General features: G+C 33.7%; 1 protein-coding gene across 1 annotated transcript; it reads left to right on the forward strand.

Annotated features, from left to right (window-relative positions):
- The first annotated feature begins 1,211 nt into the window (after positions 1-1,211).
- Positions 1,212-11,682, forward strand: LOC109096986 (opsin-5-like). The gene is made up of 7 exons (XM_042778016.1): positions 1,212-1,591; positions 3,250-3,401; positions 6,207-6,326; positions 9,427-9,597; positions 10,118-10,452; positions 10,532-10,776; positions 11,166-11,682. The coding sequence occupies exons 2-7, from the start codon at positions 3,281-3,283 to the stop codon at positions 11,227-11,229; spliced, it is 1,056 nt and encodes a 351-aa protein (XP_042633950.1). The 5' UTR covers positions 1,212-1,591; positions 3,250-3,280; the 3' UTR covers positions 11,230-11,682.
- The last annotated feature ends 5,231 nt before the right edge of the window (positions 11,683-16,913 follow it).

Genomic DNA, 16,913 nt, shown 5'->3' on the forward strand with positions numbered 1-16,913 from the left:
ACTGAATCAATTTACATAAAAAGGCCATTATTACCATAATCCTATATGAAACTATACATTGCTTGTATTAACTATTATGGCATTCTTCTAACCTTTTGTTGTTGTTTTTGTTCATGGGTTTATGGCTCTCAGTAGGCAAATAAAAATACTAATACTAATACATTTATATTCATATTTTGTAATTTATAAAATATAAATCTCAATTAGGTAAACCTTCTTTCCAGGTTTTTGCTTTAAAGAATATGAAAGAGCGCGAGAGGTGTGAATAGGTTGTATATTCCAGTAGGATGATGAGATGTTTCCCCTCTGAGATCTAGAAACATTTTTGAAATATTTTAATCCTTTTCTAACACTTGAAACTTAAGCATTGTGCATGGAATATAAATTTACAATTTCAGTTAATCTTGAGGAAACAGGGAGAAAAATGACTGGCTCTCTGATCATTTTTGGCTGAACAAAGAGAAGGTAAAGGTTGTGTGTATTTGTGCTAAGTCTAACTAAAATAGGAAACATGGCAAATGACCTGTGCTTGTGTAAATAACAGGGAGACAGCATCTGTGACCTGCATCCCTTGAGTATATGCAGAAATATGCATCATAGCGTGCAGCCAGTTGTAGATTCCGTTTCTTCAACAGTTGGATAGACATGAAATTCCTGTGACAGTGAATGTAAAAATGAAAATGCAGCCATTATTGTCATTTAGTCACCCTCATGTTGTTTCAAACTTATTTTCTTCAGTGTAACACAAAATTAGAAACTTTTGAAGAATTTTTATATTGTTCATATTGAACTGTAAAAAATGCCAAAAATGGCATACATTTGTCACTGCTGTGACTGGAGTTTTGTTGGCCTGATAGAGAAAGTTTCATAACATTCTTTACTTTTCCTCTGTCAAATTGTTGACACTGATTTTATTGATGCGTTCGTTTCACCAAAAATGGAACGAAACTAAAATTTCACCAATTTCAGTATAGATTTATATATCTATATAAAATAATCTCAACATCAAAATAATTAGGCTATTTGATGGTTTTGCGGTTATTACTTAAACATTGTTATTGCAATTCATTATAATGTAATTATTATAATAATTATATGATAAATACGGACACTGAAAAGTATTATACATTGCTGTGCATCCGCATGGATTTATATACTTATGTAAACACATGATTGCATGATTGACAGCTCCATCACATGAGGGGCGGGGCTTTACAAATAGAACTGTCAGTGCAACGCGAACTGCCAGTAGTGGAGGAAACCGTACAGAGCTGAGTTTATTTCTAAGTCGCCGCTTACTTTGACCAGCCACTCTTTATCGTAATAACCTGAGCTCCACTTTCTTTACCGCTCATTGCTCTTCCTAGTTTAGCTCTGAGGAACCGTGCTGAACAACGACTATCATCACCATCATCATCATCATCATCATCAGAAAGAGAGCCGCTCAGCTGAAGCGTACCAACAGAATAACAGAAGTGTGTGTCATTTAAAAACGTGGATTATGGAGAAGTTATTAATTCAATTTTAGGATCATTTCCAGAGTAGAGAAAAGTGCTCACATCCATCGGGATGGTTGAAGAGTTATAGCAAGGTAAGCGTTTGTTTTTCGGGAAACATTAGTGGCATTGTGAGCGCTTTCCGTGCGGTTATTGTAGTGTTGCTTGCACATGTTGCGTCTGTTTTTGTGCTTTGGTTTGTTTACGATCATACATTTGTGAGAACTCAGTCTTATGCTTAAAATTTACAAAGGTTTCAAATGAAGCCTTTATAGCATTGTTGTTGAAACTTTAATGATTGTATGATTTATTTTATTCAAATTATACTGTCCTGCAATGTCTTGCTTCAATATTTTTTTTTTTTTTTTTTTTTTTTTCTTTAGATTTTCAAATGAATGATACTCAGTTTAATCAGATACTCAGATGCTCAGTACATCATTACAGCTACAGACAGTTTTCAGGGCTAGCCTGTGTTTGTTATTGCACAATCATTGGCGGAGAATAACATTGCCATATGAAAATAAGTTGTTTCAAGTCAACACATACCAGAAGTAAGTGCAGGATTTGGCATCATCTGCTGATGTTGCACAAAGTTCCGCAGATATGATATCAATAATGGTTCAGGAATTTATCATGTTTAATACAATACAGAAATCGACTTATGTGTTTTTAATGTGATAAACTTGTGATTCTGTACGTTTATTTTAACATAATATAATAAAAAAATTAAGTGAATGAACATACAGCCATTAAATCAGACAGATGTGCACTTTTATAGCAACCAACTCTGATTCCTCAAACAAAAGAGTCATCAATTCTTCACATATCAATACACAAATCCACATTTCACTTCTAAGATCTTCGTAACATCATTGCACATTAGAATCTTTTTTTTTTAACTCAAAAACTGGCTTGTCGTGACAGATTATTGCATGCATCAAGTGATCATCTCTTAGAACTTAAGTCTATTTTATGAGATTTCATTTAGAAAACTTATTTGAGGGAGAGGATTCACTGTTTAGTAACCTCACACATTTCCTAACACGAGTTTGCAGGGGCAGGGGCTAAAACATGGATGCAGCATCACTTCTGATCTCCAGGGAGATGATTGCAAAAGCTGTGTGTCACCAGAGAGTGTAGTGAATGCTCATTAAGTTAAGCCTGCTGTTTTTTTTCTCCATAAATCCACTAGAAGCTTTAAAGTGACTAACATTGGTGAAAGGAAATGCAATATTGTGTACAGGTTTGTTTTGCCACTGCAAAATAATAGCATTCTTTTGACATGACCTCACGTTTTTGGAAAAAGTGGTCTATAGTGGAGGCAAATACCAGACTCACAAAACAAAAATTTGACATAACTACAAAATCAAATGTAACTTTACTGTAATGGGAAGCAATTATTGTTTATTGCACTAGCATCTGTTCTGCTATTCTCCTAAAATGCCTGACGGGAAGAAGAAGACACTGCCATCTCTACAAAAACAGTGTTGTATAAAAATCCTGATGTAGCAGTTTTTCTACATGTTCTTTTGTCTTCGGACTAAAACTAACTAAATTGGTTTATTCCCCAAATTAATATAATTCTAAAAATGTTAAATAAATACTTAAATTCAACAAATCTCAAGGACTGCCCTTAAGCAGTCTATAGACAGTTTAATAGTCTAAATAAATAAGTAAATACATTTACCGAACTGAGTTCAAAGATGATTCTGTTTTTGTTTTTTATTTAGAATTTTTCCCTTTTATTCTGCAGGAAAGTAATCACACTCCTCAGTAAGGCACTAATGGAGAATGAGACCATCTCTTCGGGCTATGTCCCACATTACCTTCTTAGATCACATCCCTTCGCAACTAAGCTGTCCAAGGAGGCAGACATAGTGGCGGCGTTCTACATCCTTATTATCGGTAAGTGTACAAGGTACATGTTGATGTGAAAGTTCTTTATAAGCAGCATGTGAATTGTCATCAGAAATGATAATAACTTGAATTCAGATATTTAATTTAGGTTACAGCAGAATGTCTGGAGTTTTAGTGGGTGTGATTGTACTTATTTCTTGTTGATTTTAAGAAGTTTGTCTTGTAAAATGTCTTCAGACAAGTATTTGTAGTGAATTTTGTAGTGAATTTACTGTACTGAAATTTTCATTATATTTTAGTTACCAGCAATGACATGATAAAAGCATCAGATATCTTACTGACACTCAGTGATGTCATAGAATGAGGTTTTGCAATCAGATTTATTGTGTTACGTAATCTTGCCTGAACATATAACAGCCTTGGATAAGAACCACTTAACGTCATATTGGTTGGTAGGGCCTACATGCTAATGAACAGTCTTGGGAGCAGACATATTGACATAATCTTTAAAACAGTGGGTCCAAACCCTGATGGTTCATTATGAATAAAGCCCACCCTGGAACTGGAACTTAACTGAATATGGCTTTAATGGGTTTGTTTTTAATAAATATGTGTGCACCATTGCCATGTGTTCTGCCAAACGAGAACAATTCTGCAAGATTCTTTATGCTTTATTTATGAATTGATGGATTTCATTTGAAAATGTTTGTATTGACTAACAATAGTAGCCTGTGTACAGTACATATAAAATATATAAGCACATTATAGAGCTTTTTCTAACACTAGGTGTTATAAATGCCTATTTTCCTTCTGAATTTAAAAAAGTTATCAATTTAAATGAAATGTTAAAGAGAGGCTAAAAGGTGCAGAAGGTTAAAGCTAAACACTTTCTGAATTCTTAAGAAAAGAACCAAAACTTGACTTGTAACATTCACTCAACATATTTACTGACATATCGCTCAAGGCTTACTGATATATAAATTATACTTAAACTTTATTTGGAGTACAACTTGTGCACAATGCACTGTTCTTAATATTAAGCCTAAAATGTGTTTTAATGTCACTATTGACTAAGATTGTATGATCTTTGAATAATATCGGTCTTCAAATGCAAGATATTTCAAGTGTACCTGAAGTATACTTGCAATAGTTCCACTTGAGTACAATCAAATATACTTCAATATCTGTTTAGTTGGACTTCAGCACTACTTCTGCACAATTAAAGTGCATTAAGTACAAAATTAGTTGTTTCTATTCAGGAGACTTTAAGTATACCAGTTTAATATACTAAAAGTACATAAATACATTAGTACATAAATATGTAAATGTATTCATAGTATACTTAGCATGAAATAAATGTATTTCAGATAGATTTTAGTGTATTTATCACAAACCAAGTCATAAATAAATCATAACTAACATAAACTCTCAAATATGCATAGTTTTTAAAAAATAATTCAGATGTTTTCCCAATGCAATGTCTGTCATTTATGCAATACATTTTTGAAAAGTTTTATTTGAAAACATCATTTAGTCCAGTCGTCCATCAGCAACCATGGTATTAAAACTATTATTTGAAGGACGTTGCATTGCTTTTTTTTTTAATTGTTCAGATAGTTTCCTTTGCCAAGATTTCCATGTAATGGAAATTCTCTTTTGACCTGAAAGATGTGTGTGATTCAGTGAAAAGTCTGAATCAATAGTTCTTCCTTGTTATATTTCACAGTCTGTTCTCCTCTGTTTGAATCACGGGATCAGTCAGAAGGTGTTGCAGTAGACATTTACTCTAAGTAACACATACAGATCAACAAATGCCAGTGATGAACAGGGTTCAGTTTAGGTCATTTGGTAGGTAACTTTTGGACAACATGATAGTACTTTCATTTATGGATAGACTGTTTAAGAGCATAAAATGTATCTGTTAGTAATCTCGATGTGCGTGATCCATGCACATTGATTCATGATCATATGAGAACAGCAGTATTTTCACTTATGGATGGACTTGTTAAGAGCATAACATGTATCTGTTAGTGATGTTAATGTGCGTGATCCATGCACATTGATTCATGATCATATGAGAACAGCAGACTACAGGAAAGTGAAAGAATTCATTGAATAGTCACATGAAATAAACCATCTGTTGCATCAGTCAGCTGACACAAAAGGACAAGATGTGAAATTACTGTATGTGGCACTCACAATGACCTCGGCATTGGAAATCTGATTTTCAAAAAGGGGCCTTGGACATTATGGATTGAACATAAGATTTTGAGTAACAGATGTTTTATTTGATTGAATTTTCTGACATTTTGAAAGCTCTTTTAAGACAAAAATATTTTAGCAGGCACATAGTGGTCATCAAAATCAAAAAGAGAGAAAAGAGGAATAACATGAATGGAAACATTGTTTTATTTGAATGTATTTGGCTGTAACCAGAAAAGACTAACTATCACTTTGCTCTTTTGTTATAGTGACCTTTTTTTGCCCTTTCACTGGGAAACGGGATAACCAGTAACCTTCGACTCTTATTACTTCTCTAAAAATAACTGGTACAACAGAAGTCTTAATATGCAGTCATTGTATTTCAACAAATAGACAGCTCGCAAATACCTGTGACTCAAACTGATACAAATGACTCAATATAATGGAAAGAATTAAAAAGCCTATTTAAGGTCCAATTCTTTTTTTCAGGCATTTTAAAAACAGCATCAATGTCTAGTTGTGTTCACTATTTAAAAAGGTAATAATTTTTTGTTTCCCAACCCCCCCACCACCAGATATTATGTATTGTGTGCGTAATTACATCTTTTTGAGAAAACATGCGGTATTACAGTTTTTCTTATGTTTTCACAGGTATCTTGTCAGCCACTGGAAATGGTTATGTCATATATATGACCATCAAACGGAAGAGCAAGTTAAAGCCACCAGAGTTTATGACGCTAAATCTAGCTGTGTTCGACTTTGGCATATCAGGTGAGACTGTGAGTTTGACTGACTTGATGTCATGCTGCTGAAATATTGTTATTATCTGTCAGATGTGCTTTTCAACAATGAATTCTTATTTATAAAGTGAAATAGAAGCGAAATGATGTATTGGTTAACTTAAAGGATCTCTTTGTTGTTTATAGGATTTTCTGTCTTCTGTGTGTGTGTGTGTGTGTGTGTGTGTGTGTGTGTGTGTGTGTGTGTGTGTGTGTGTGTGTGTGTTGAAGATACATATAAGGCTTTCGGTGTGTAGTAAATATATATTAAATATAGCTTTTATTCATTACTTTTCACTGACTTGACAGCATGGCAGTAAATCAGCCAAGGTTATTCAGTGCTGCCTCTTTTATGATACTTTTCACTGTCATGTCCTTCTTACTGATTTATTTGCTGTTATTGAAATGATGCACCTCCATAAATCATACACAGAATTTTAAGCCACATGCTTACATTAGTGAACAAAAGATCAAATGAATGCCTTGATTGACTCTCTTTTCCTTACTCTGGTCATCTTTTTCTTATTTGAGTGTTTAGTCAGTAAAATACAACATTACATGTCATGAACACATCCCTCTTAATGTGATTTTGCACTTTTTTGCTATGAAGTCAACTGTAGATATTTATTATGTATACTATAAGCACTTTATGTGAATAAGGACTTGCTCTTAAAGCATGTTTCACAACAACCGTGGATATAAAGTGCATACATTACAATTTGTGTAAAAGTCATTGATTTTGCTCACAATAAACACTAACAGTATATAATTTTTAATTACTCTTTATTTAGATCATCATTTATTTTTAAAGCAACAATTCATATTTCATGATAGCTTTTAATTTTATACAATAAGAATCATAACAGTAATATATATTTTATGTATATTAATAGTAATATAGATCTATATTTAACATACATTTAGAAAGATGATGGCGGCATGATGTAAAGTTTCCAAGAGTTAGATGTGACCATATAACAAGAAAAAGTAAAAACTATGTTAGTTTTAATGAAAATCGTAAAGTGCTTATGATTATTGATTAAAGTGTGTTTCATTCTCAAATTTGACATTGTTAGTTCTGACACTAAACAGCTAATAGAAAACACACAACATGATTGCTGAAATATTGTCAGGGAAAATTATTATTCTTAAATTGGTATAATATAATCTCCATTATAGACATTATACATTTATACATTACATTTATGCATTTAGCAGACACTTTTATCCAAAGCGACTTACAGTGCATTCAGGCTATAAATTTTTTCTTTACCAGTATGTGTGTTCCCTGGGAATCGAACCCACAACCGTTTGCACTGCTAATGCGATGCTCTACCACTGAGCCACAGGAAGACAAATCTATCAGTACATTTTTTTAATGGGGCACAGAGGTATTTCATTGGGGCTTGTACCCCAGTAAAAAGAAACTACTGGTTCCAATGTCCTGACCTTTGTTCCTTCTTCATAACAAAGATCAAGAAATTTGTATTCATTCTTGTACTCTAGCCCCACCTAGTGGATGTTTAGTATCACTTCTTCAGGGGAGCAGTGACCACTGATGATATTACAAGCTCAATTTTCATTCAAATAGATCCGTTTTTGGTAACACTTTGCAATAACAGTACATGAATAATCATTTACTAATGCCTAAATTAAATATATCATGAAGTAATGATTATTAAGGCATGTACTAATCAAGAACTAACTTTTATTATAGCACAAGTCATATGAATTCATGTGTAATTAATGACCACTTTGACTACATGTTAGTATATGTTTGTTACACACGTATTCATATGACTCATGGTGTAGCAGTTAATGTTAGTTCTTGCTTAGTATATGCTTTAACTCATTAGTTCATATTTAATGAATATTTAATTTAGGTGACAGTAAATGACAGTAAATTGTATTAATCTGCATAATCTGTTTAGTCGCCATCATCCTTAAACACTCACTTTCTAAGATTTGCAGAACAAACTACCTTCCGTGTAGCTCATAAAGTTCATTCCAGTTAATTAAAGGTGGGGAGTGTCATTTTCTGAGCAACTGTCAAAAATAATGACTGTTTTCAAATAAGTTTCTCTCCACCTGCAACTGGTGAGTCGACAGTCCTGCCCCAAAATCACAGCATTGGTTTGATCAAAACAAACTGAGTAATAATGTTTTTTGAGAGAATCAATTTGCAAAGGGTTTACTTATAACTACATTTGTATATTATTTGGGATAGGAGAAAGTAAATTACATCGTAAAGTTGTGCTTGTCAGCTATAGCTTGAGTGTGAGGGATGAGAAAATTTAATTATAGATATATAAAATCAGATATGAGTTATTTTAAGCACTTGGAATCAAATCAATAGTTACTTCCAAAATGCCACTGAAGAAGACTGCCTTTTAAACTGGTCACCTATTATCAGGATGGCATCGCTGTATTTAAAAATAATGAGGCTTTTGTTTCCCAGGAGTCATGCACATGGCAGACTACTCTAGTGTGTAACATTTACGCAGACTTGGGGTCATTGTGTGCTTTGCACCTCTGGCTACTCTTCCTCGTTTTTTGTCCACATTTATGTAATCTATATGTATTAATGAGAATCTGCAGCATATATCAAATGTAAATTTAGGTATTTTAGACAGGCAGTAATCAAAGATATTAGAGCCATTTGGAGTGCTTAAGAGATTTTTTCTAACATTTTACAAAATTTTAAGAAACATCATGAACTATAGTTTGCACTTTGCTGTGCTCTTGAATGTTATTGTTGAGGACATGAATGAGATCTTATTTTATTTAGATTATTCTAGACATTCGAACATCTGCCATCACCATTCTCTAATTACGAGTTTCAATTACGAGGCTTTCATTTTTCTCCTTTTGCTGACTCTTTGCTAGTATCACTCTGTATAGTTTATCTATGGTCTTTGCTCCAAAACATGGATACTGCTCAGGTAGTTTTGGTTATTTCCAGTTTCTCTCTGTGAAATTGCCCTCTCAGCTGAGAGCTTGCTGTAAAACAAAAGTATTCTTTTGTCAGTGATATCTGCTTTGAAAATTTTGTGGCTTGTTTAACATCAAGTTCTTTTTGTATGTTTTGTCAGTCACTGGAAAACCATTCTTCATAGTGTCTAGTTTTTCCCATCGCTGGCTGTTCGGCTGGCAGGGCTGCCGCTACTACGGCTGGGCCGGCTTTTTCTTCGGATGCGGAAGTCTCATTACTATGACGATTGTCAGCTTAGACCGCTACTTGAAGATCTGTCATTTAAAATATGGTAATTAAAATGAGCCTATCTGTCTGTCTGTGATTCTGTCCTTCTAACTGTCATTCTATATTTCTATCTGTCTGTCGTTCTATCAGTTGTTCTATCCATCTATCTGTCACCGGATGTGTCTGTCAGGCGTTTTATTTGTCTGTTATTCTATCTTTTGTTCTATATGTCTTTCTGTGTTTCTATTTGTCTGTCATTATATCTATTGTTGTGTCTTTCTGTGTCTGTGATATCTATTCTATCTGTCTGTCTGTCAGTCTCTATCGTTCTGTAATCTGTCAATCTATCTATTGTTTGATATTAATATCTGTTTGTTGTTCTTTCTATGTCGTTCTTTCAATGATTCTGTCTGCCTGCTTGTCATTCTTTACTGTTGTATCTGTCAGTTTGTCTGTTGTTATATCTATTCTATTAGTCTGTCATTCTGTATTTCTACCAATATTTAGATCTGTCATTCTGTATTTCTAGCTATCGTTCTAGCTGTCTAGCTAGCTTTACTAACATCAATTTACTCTGCCATCAGGTGCATGGTTCAAACGGCATCATGCCTTTCTCGCTGTGGTTTTTACATGGATCTACGCTGCCTTCTGGGCCACCATGCCAGTGGTGGGCTGGGGCAACTACGCACCTGAGCCGTTTGGCACCTCCTGCACGCTGGACTGGTGGCTGGCCCAGGCCTCAGTGTCTGGCCAGAGCTTTGTTATGTGCATGCTCTTCTTCTGCCTCATCTTCCCCACCTGCATTATCTTCTTCTCCTATGTCATGATCATCTTCAAGGTGAAATCCTCAGCCAAAGAAGTCTCTCATTTTGACACACGGAACAAGAACAACCACATCCTGGAGATGAAGTTGACTAAGGTTTGCATGTTTTAATAATCAGAAATGCTATTTGGAAATGCCATGTCATTTTTAATATGGTTCCATTTGCTTCCTCCAGGTGGCGATGCTGATCTGTGCAGGGTTTTTAATAGCTTGGATCCCTTATGCTGTGGTATCAGTGGTGTCTGCTTTTGGAGAGCCTGATTCAGTGCCTATCCCAGTCTCTGTTGTGCCAACTTTGCTGGCCAAGTCCTCTGCTATGTACAATCCAATCATATACCAAGTCATCGACTGTAAGAAGAACTGTGCAAAATCATCCTGCTTTCAAGCTTGGAGTAAAAAGAAACACTACAAGACATCAAGGTATGTGCAACGTTCAGATTCTAGAGAAATGAGGGATGAACTGGCTTCTGATGACATTTTTATATATGTACAAAGGAATATTTAACCCAAATTTGCTGAAAATGTACTCACCCTCAGGCCATCCAAGTTGTAGATTTGTTTCTTCATTTGAACAGATTTAGAGAAATGTATCATTACATCACTTCCTCACCCACCAACCATCTTACCTGAGGGTATTTTTTCTTTTTCTTGGGTGAACTATTCCTTTAAAATACTTTAACTTAGAACATGAAATACTTGGGTACAAGCAACACATTGCTGATATTTCGATATAATAGTAGTTGTTTTACAAATTTGGTTTTAACTGATTGACTGAAGACTACTGAATGCAGCTCTCTTGTTTTTCCCAGGTTCTACTCCATCTCTGCCTCCCTAAAACAGAGACCAGCCAAGGAAGTTCCAATTGAGATATGAGGAAATGACAGGAACTCACAATGGGCCTGTGATAGGACACTGGCCAATTTGTTATTGTGCAATTTAGACATCAACAGTCTAATTGTATCCTATTGTATACTCTGCAAACACATTTCTTAAGTTGATCTGTGTGTGTATAAAATAATTAAATGGTAAATATGATGTATTTTTATATTTTTTATTTTTTATTGTTTATATTTTATTCCAGCATTCTCAGAACCACAATCGTTAAATCATCTGCTTGAAGTCTAAAGTGACATAGCTTTTCAACAAGTCTGTGTTCAGTTTATTCTATCTTATTGAAACCGGTCACACACACACACACACATCTATACAACAGCATGGTCACAGATAAACAACAATATAGAGATATAGCTGTATGCAGTATACACAACATGAGTGCATAATGTTATTATTATTATTTATCAAATTAAATGGGCACTGATCCACTGATTGAGACTACTGAATTTTGTTTACATTATTATAACAGACGTAGCATGATAGTTTCAGGGCATGTGCAATGATTGTATACTTACATCAGAAATTTTAAATAGAAAGGTGTCCCCCAAATATTCAGCCCATGGTCTTAAGAATTTTTATATTTTCTTCATTTTATTTTTAAACATTTAACTAATTTAACATTCTTTTTATATAGTAGCCTCTTTGCTTGTTATCAACCTGCAGAAAGCCTCTAAGGTTAAAAGAAGAAAGTGAACAGTTGGTAAAGATAAGTTGTTTACAGGTCCTAGGTCAAATGTTCTGTGGAAGTTGGACAACTAATGGAAGTTCTAACAGGTAATACTGTAGCAAGCTGCATTTACAAAATGTTAGATGTTTCTTAAAAAAAAAAAAAAAAAAAATCGAGACTAGCTTATGTAGAATATTAGCTCTTAGAGGGCCTAAAATGAACATTCACTGTATAATGGTGTTTTATTATAAGACAGAAACTCGTAAATACTCAAAAAAAATGCTAGCACAATAATAGCTAGTATTAAATATTAAATAGGTTAAACTTATTTTGATGCAGATCACTGTTTTACCTGAATGGCAACCAATAAGATTGTTGTAACTGGAGGTTTGGTTATACAATAGACATATTATCACTACAAAAATTGTACAAAAATTGTAGAAACAAGAAGTAACATTGAGTTAACTTGAAATTTTGAAATAGAAAGACTGAAATAATATTTTTTTTTTTCACATCTTTGAAAAAAATATTTTACAATGTACGGTGATAAAAACGCAATAAACAAAAGCGAATTGTTTAGAAATATATTTTCTTGGAAGGCAAAATATTTAGTAGAATGTCCAGGTTAATTTTATAATGAAAGTGGACTTTTACTTTTTGAAACTATTCTGATTTTTTTTTTTTTTTCAGCAGAAAAATCCTTTTGAAAAAGTGAACCACAATTTGAAAAGCTTTGAACCACAATTGAGTAAATGAAAGATTTTTGAATGAAAGATTTCTTTTTTAAATGCATCATACTGTATGTAGCTCAGACAATGGTTTACAAAGGTCTAGCTTTAGTGTAAATGAGTGTCTTTGTGGTGTGCTCTTATCGACAAATGCTAGAATAAAGTTCAGCTTGCAAATGCAAGGTTTGATCTTGTTGGGTTCAGTACTGAGCCTCTGACAACTGTATTACCAGAGGTACTTCAAATCCTTTCAGTCTGTTGGTAGATGATCCTTATGTTGTTGGATTTCCCTCAGCAGTTTATCCCGTTTTTCAGCTGTTCAATATAATGCCCACGTCTTTTTTTCTGATGCTTTCATGCCATTGGGACAGAGAGGGTGACTTCCCCTGCAGATCAATGCCCCAGTTGCAGGAAGTAAAGAATGCACTGGATGCCTCAATGCCTGCCTTCTGTTGTGCTTGTCGTAATGCAGTTTACAGCATGCAGGAGCCAAAATAACAACCAGACAATACGCTAAAAGACCATTCAATTTCCAGTGAAAGCTTTAAAAGCCACCTCTTATGTTGTCTTTAAGTGATGTTTGAATTGAAAGCCTTTTCATGTATCTTATGCTTTAATCAGCTTGATGAATTATGTAATGTACCGTACAGTATAGTATGTATGAGTATGAGTGATTAGTACCTGAAGTGAAAAGTAATGAAACCAAATGTAAACCAATCATGACATTGTTTCATGTAGGTAGATATACTAACCTTTTCAATCAGACCTGACAGGCTTGTCAATGGATAAGACTGATAAACCTTACAAAAAAAAAAAAAAAAAAAGAAGCTTTTAAAGAATTAGGAATTCCTGAAATCACCATTAAATGATAGAATAAACTATGCTACAATAAATAATATTTTATTTTGCTTATCAAACCTAAGAAAATGGTTTTCACATATGGTCACAGAAAGCACTTAGAAGCAACCAGAAAATGTATTGCCATGTGAATTTATGTAAAATGGGATAACAAAAGTGGTGATCTGGGAGACAAATAAAGCTGTCAGATCGAAGGATACCAAAGATCTGCATTTTTCACAAGAGGGAGGCGCACAATATATCTTCTATACTTTTTTTTAGGGCTCTGCTACTGCAATAAAGCATTTCACAACATACAGTAACAAATTATTGTTCTGATGCATTCAGTTTCAAAATGCCATTGCATTAGTCATTTAATATGATGCATTAATTCAGGCCTTGAGGATATCAGCATTTTGTCGCAGATGTCTTAGCACAACCCTTAATATTTTTATTGAAGTTACTGTAAAAGATCACACTGCACCTTGATTACTTCAAGCAATTGGATTATATAAGAAATTATAGTTCTCATTAACCTTTTTTAACCTCATCAGAGTACAATTTTACTGCAGAAGTGTTTAGCAATATGTAAACAGGGTTTTAATATTTCATTTCCACAGGTATGAATGTTTCTCTGTTACTGAGTTGATTTTGCATTTTACTAAAAACCTGCAAATTATGTCATCTATTTATTCTTACATGTTAAATTAATAGAAATTTGCTTATTGTGCTCATCAAATAGTTGGAACTATAATTGTTATAACTTGAAAATTCACTTTTAACGGATGACAAAGTAGTTGGCTGGATTTATGAGTTAATTTGTTTGTATCCATGTCATAAAATGTAATGTCAGTGTATCATCTACAATAACGATAAAAAAAAGTGAATAAAGTCTGTTTAAACACTTGAGCTGTGTTTGTGTTGGACAAAATTGCATGTATGAAGATAGTAAAAAAAAAAAAAAAAAAGGTCTTGATTGCCAATATTTCCAGTCAAGTACTTCTTAGGCTGATTAAAAAAAATTGACCAATGTAAATGTCAAGCGTTAGCAACCCAATAGGGAGGAAATATTATATATTAAAGTATTTTAGAAACTAAATAAAATAAAGAGTGCAGAAATTTCTGACACCAAGCCAGTTATGAATTTGAAGAAAACACAAAAATTCTCCAGTAACTGAGATATACAGTTCAAAAAAAAAAAAAAAAAAAACTTTGGGTTAGGGTTAAGAACCCTCACAATGTCATATGGAAAATCACATCAATCAGTTATTAAATAAAAGAAGTAAATAAAAAAAAAAATCATAAATTTTGGGGCATGAAGTGCCATTTTAAATTTTTCTGGTTAACCACTGTGCCAAAAAGCCCCCCAATACATGCTGTATACAGTACATACACCTTTTTAAATGTTCAGATAAAATAAACTACAACTTAAGATTTTTTTTTTCTGTAGTTTACTCACTGAAAGCCTTTGATAGCAGCATTCCTTCATCAGTCATTCTGCACCAGATAAACACGTGTGTCTCATCTGTTCCTGTAACATCCAGACATGACCCTCGTCGCTGTTCTCTGCCATGTTCGATATCCTCTCGCCTGGCCTCCTGGGATAGAAAAGTATCCATCGGATGAGCACTTCAGAATCTGGGCTGAAGCAGTAGGACATCCAAGGATTTCTCGCCTACTCTTTTATGATTACTGAGATTTCGGACATACTACTTTCTTCACATACTCTTTCCTCATACTATATAATAGGTAAGTGGGCATATTCAGATGTAACTTAAGTATACATACGTATGAATCTGTCTATGAATCTGTCTATGGGAGAATGCATTAAAAATATCATAATTTGTGCTCAGATAAACAAAGGTCGTAGGGGTTTGGAACGACTTGAGGGTGAGTAATTAATGACGCGTATGTTACGTAATCTTTTTCAGCTGTTTTGAATCAGAGAAGGTGTCCGATGCTTTTCAACCTGTCAGTTTTATTTTGAATCAACCAGAGTAGTCCCTGGGTAAATGAGTCACTCAGATTAATCAGTTAGGAGTTTCCTTTAAACTGGACATAGATTTCTTCTTATCTCTTACTCATCTTTTATTCAGAAAATACACATGAACACCAGCTGGAAATATAATCTGTTTATACTTTTTTGAGGGATTTTAAATAAACAATCATTTGATCAAAGTACAGTTTGAACTAACAACAATATATTTTTGTTTTCTTAATAGATAGAAAAATATAAAGAAAGACATAAACAAACATAGAAAAAAAGATAGAAAAAAATACAAAAATACACACATAGTAAACATTAAATATGGTTAAGCAAGGCTTGAACGAGCATAGCAGAAATGCTTGGAGACATGTCCATAAGTCCCTCAGGGATGGAGAGAGAAGATCATAATAATGAGAATAATGTGAAATATTATTACAGTTTCAAATAACCGTTTTCAATTTTAACATTTTTAACATTTAATTTATTTCTGTGATGGCAAAGCTGAATTTTCAGCAGCCATTACTCCAGGCTTCAGGGTCACATGATCCTTCAGAAATCATTCTAATATGCTCAAGAAGTTGAGTCAGTCATACTTAGAAAACTTAGAGTAATTAGTCTCAAAAATGTTTTCAAATCATATTTTTCCAGGGATCCTTTACTAGGTGAACAAATGAGAAGAATGGGAAAATTTCCTCCATGGAGAAATGGTCTCATAGACCTCCTTGGGTAAAATACTGTAGCTGACAAGCATGAAAACGCACTTGGTGGTGTCACTCTCTATTATTATAAATCTTATTAGAATATGTGTCTTAATAATTCATGGAATCTATAAAGACAAAAACTGTTACATTATGGATGACACTAACGAAATTAGTTTGATTCACACTAATGGTAAATACTAGGATTCTCATTCATCATTCTATGTCACCAGAGAAGAAAGATGCTAATTTTGTGCAAGAGAGAAAGACGGCCGATCCACCCACCCGGTAAGCATTATACACAGAGGGCTCCCAGTCATAATGCCATGAAGTTTCATAGACAAAGGCTTTAATGAAAAAAATCCATATTTCCATGTTTCCATATAAAAATGTACATCAGCATAATATTTATAGCTTCAACAAAGCAGGCAGTAAAAAATAGTTTACAATGAAAATATTCAGAGCATTCAAATGCATACATCTTATAAATTCAGACTTAAAGACATTCCTTTAAATGATCGCTTTACTATGGTTTCTATTTTTGGCTGATCGATTCAGTTCACATTACTTGCTACCTTGAACTGTGACGAAACTCAAATGGAATGGTGTTCTGGTGCGTCTAAAACTGAACACCATATTAATGGAAGACATATTCATTTAATGCTATGCTCACATCTACCGTTGTGCATTCTGTGACACAATAAAACAAAGTCATTGCATCAGAATGGAATCTAAAACATCATGTT

This window comes from Cyprinus carpio, chromosome A20 (assembly GCF_018340385.1).
Source record: "Cyprinus carpio isolate SPL01 chromosome A20, ASM1834038v1, whole genome shotgun sequence".
In the NCBI taxonomy this organism is placed as follows: Eukaryota; Metazoa; Chordata; class Actinopteri; order Cypriniformes; family Cyprinidae; genus Cyprinus; species Cyprinus carpio.

Excerpts from the sequence above, each read along its gene's own strand:
- LOC109096986 (XM_042778016.1), top strand. The coding sequence starts at position 3,281 with ATGGAGAATGAGACCATCTCTTCGGGCTATGTCCCACATTACCTTCTT. Across the intron at positions 3,402-6,206 it reads GTTCTACATCCTTATTATCG|GTATCTTGTCAGCCACTGGA; the intron begins GTAAGTGTACAA and ends ATGTTTTCACAG. Across the intron at positions 10,453-10,531 it reads TGGAGATGAAGTTGACTAAG|GTGGCGATGCTGATCTGTGC; the intron begins GTTTGCATGTTT and ends TGCTTCCTCCAG.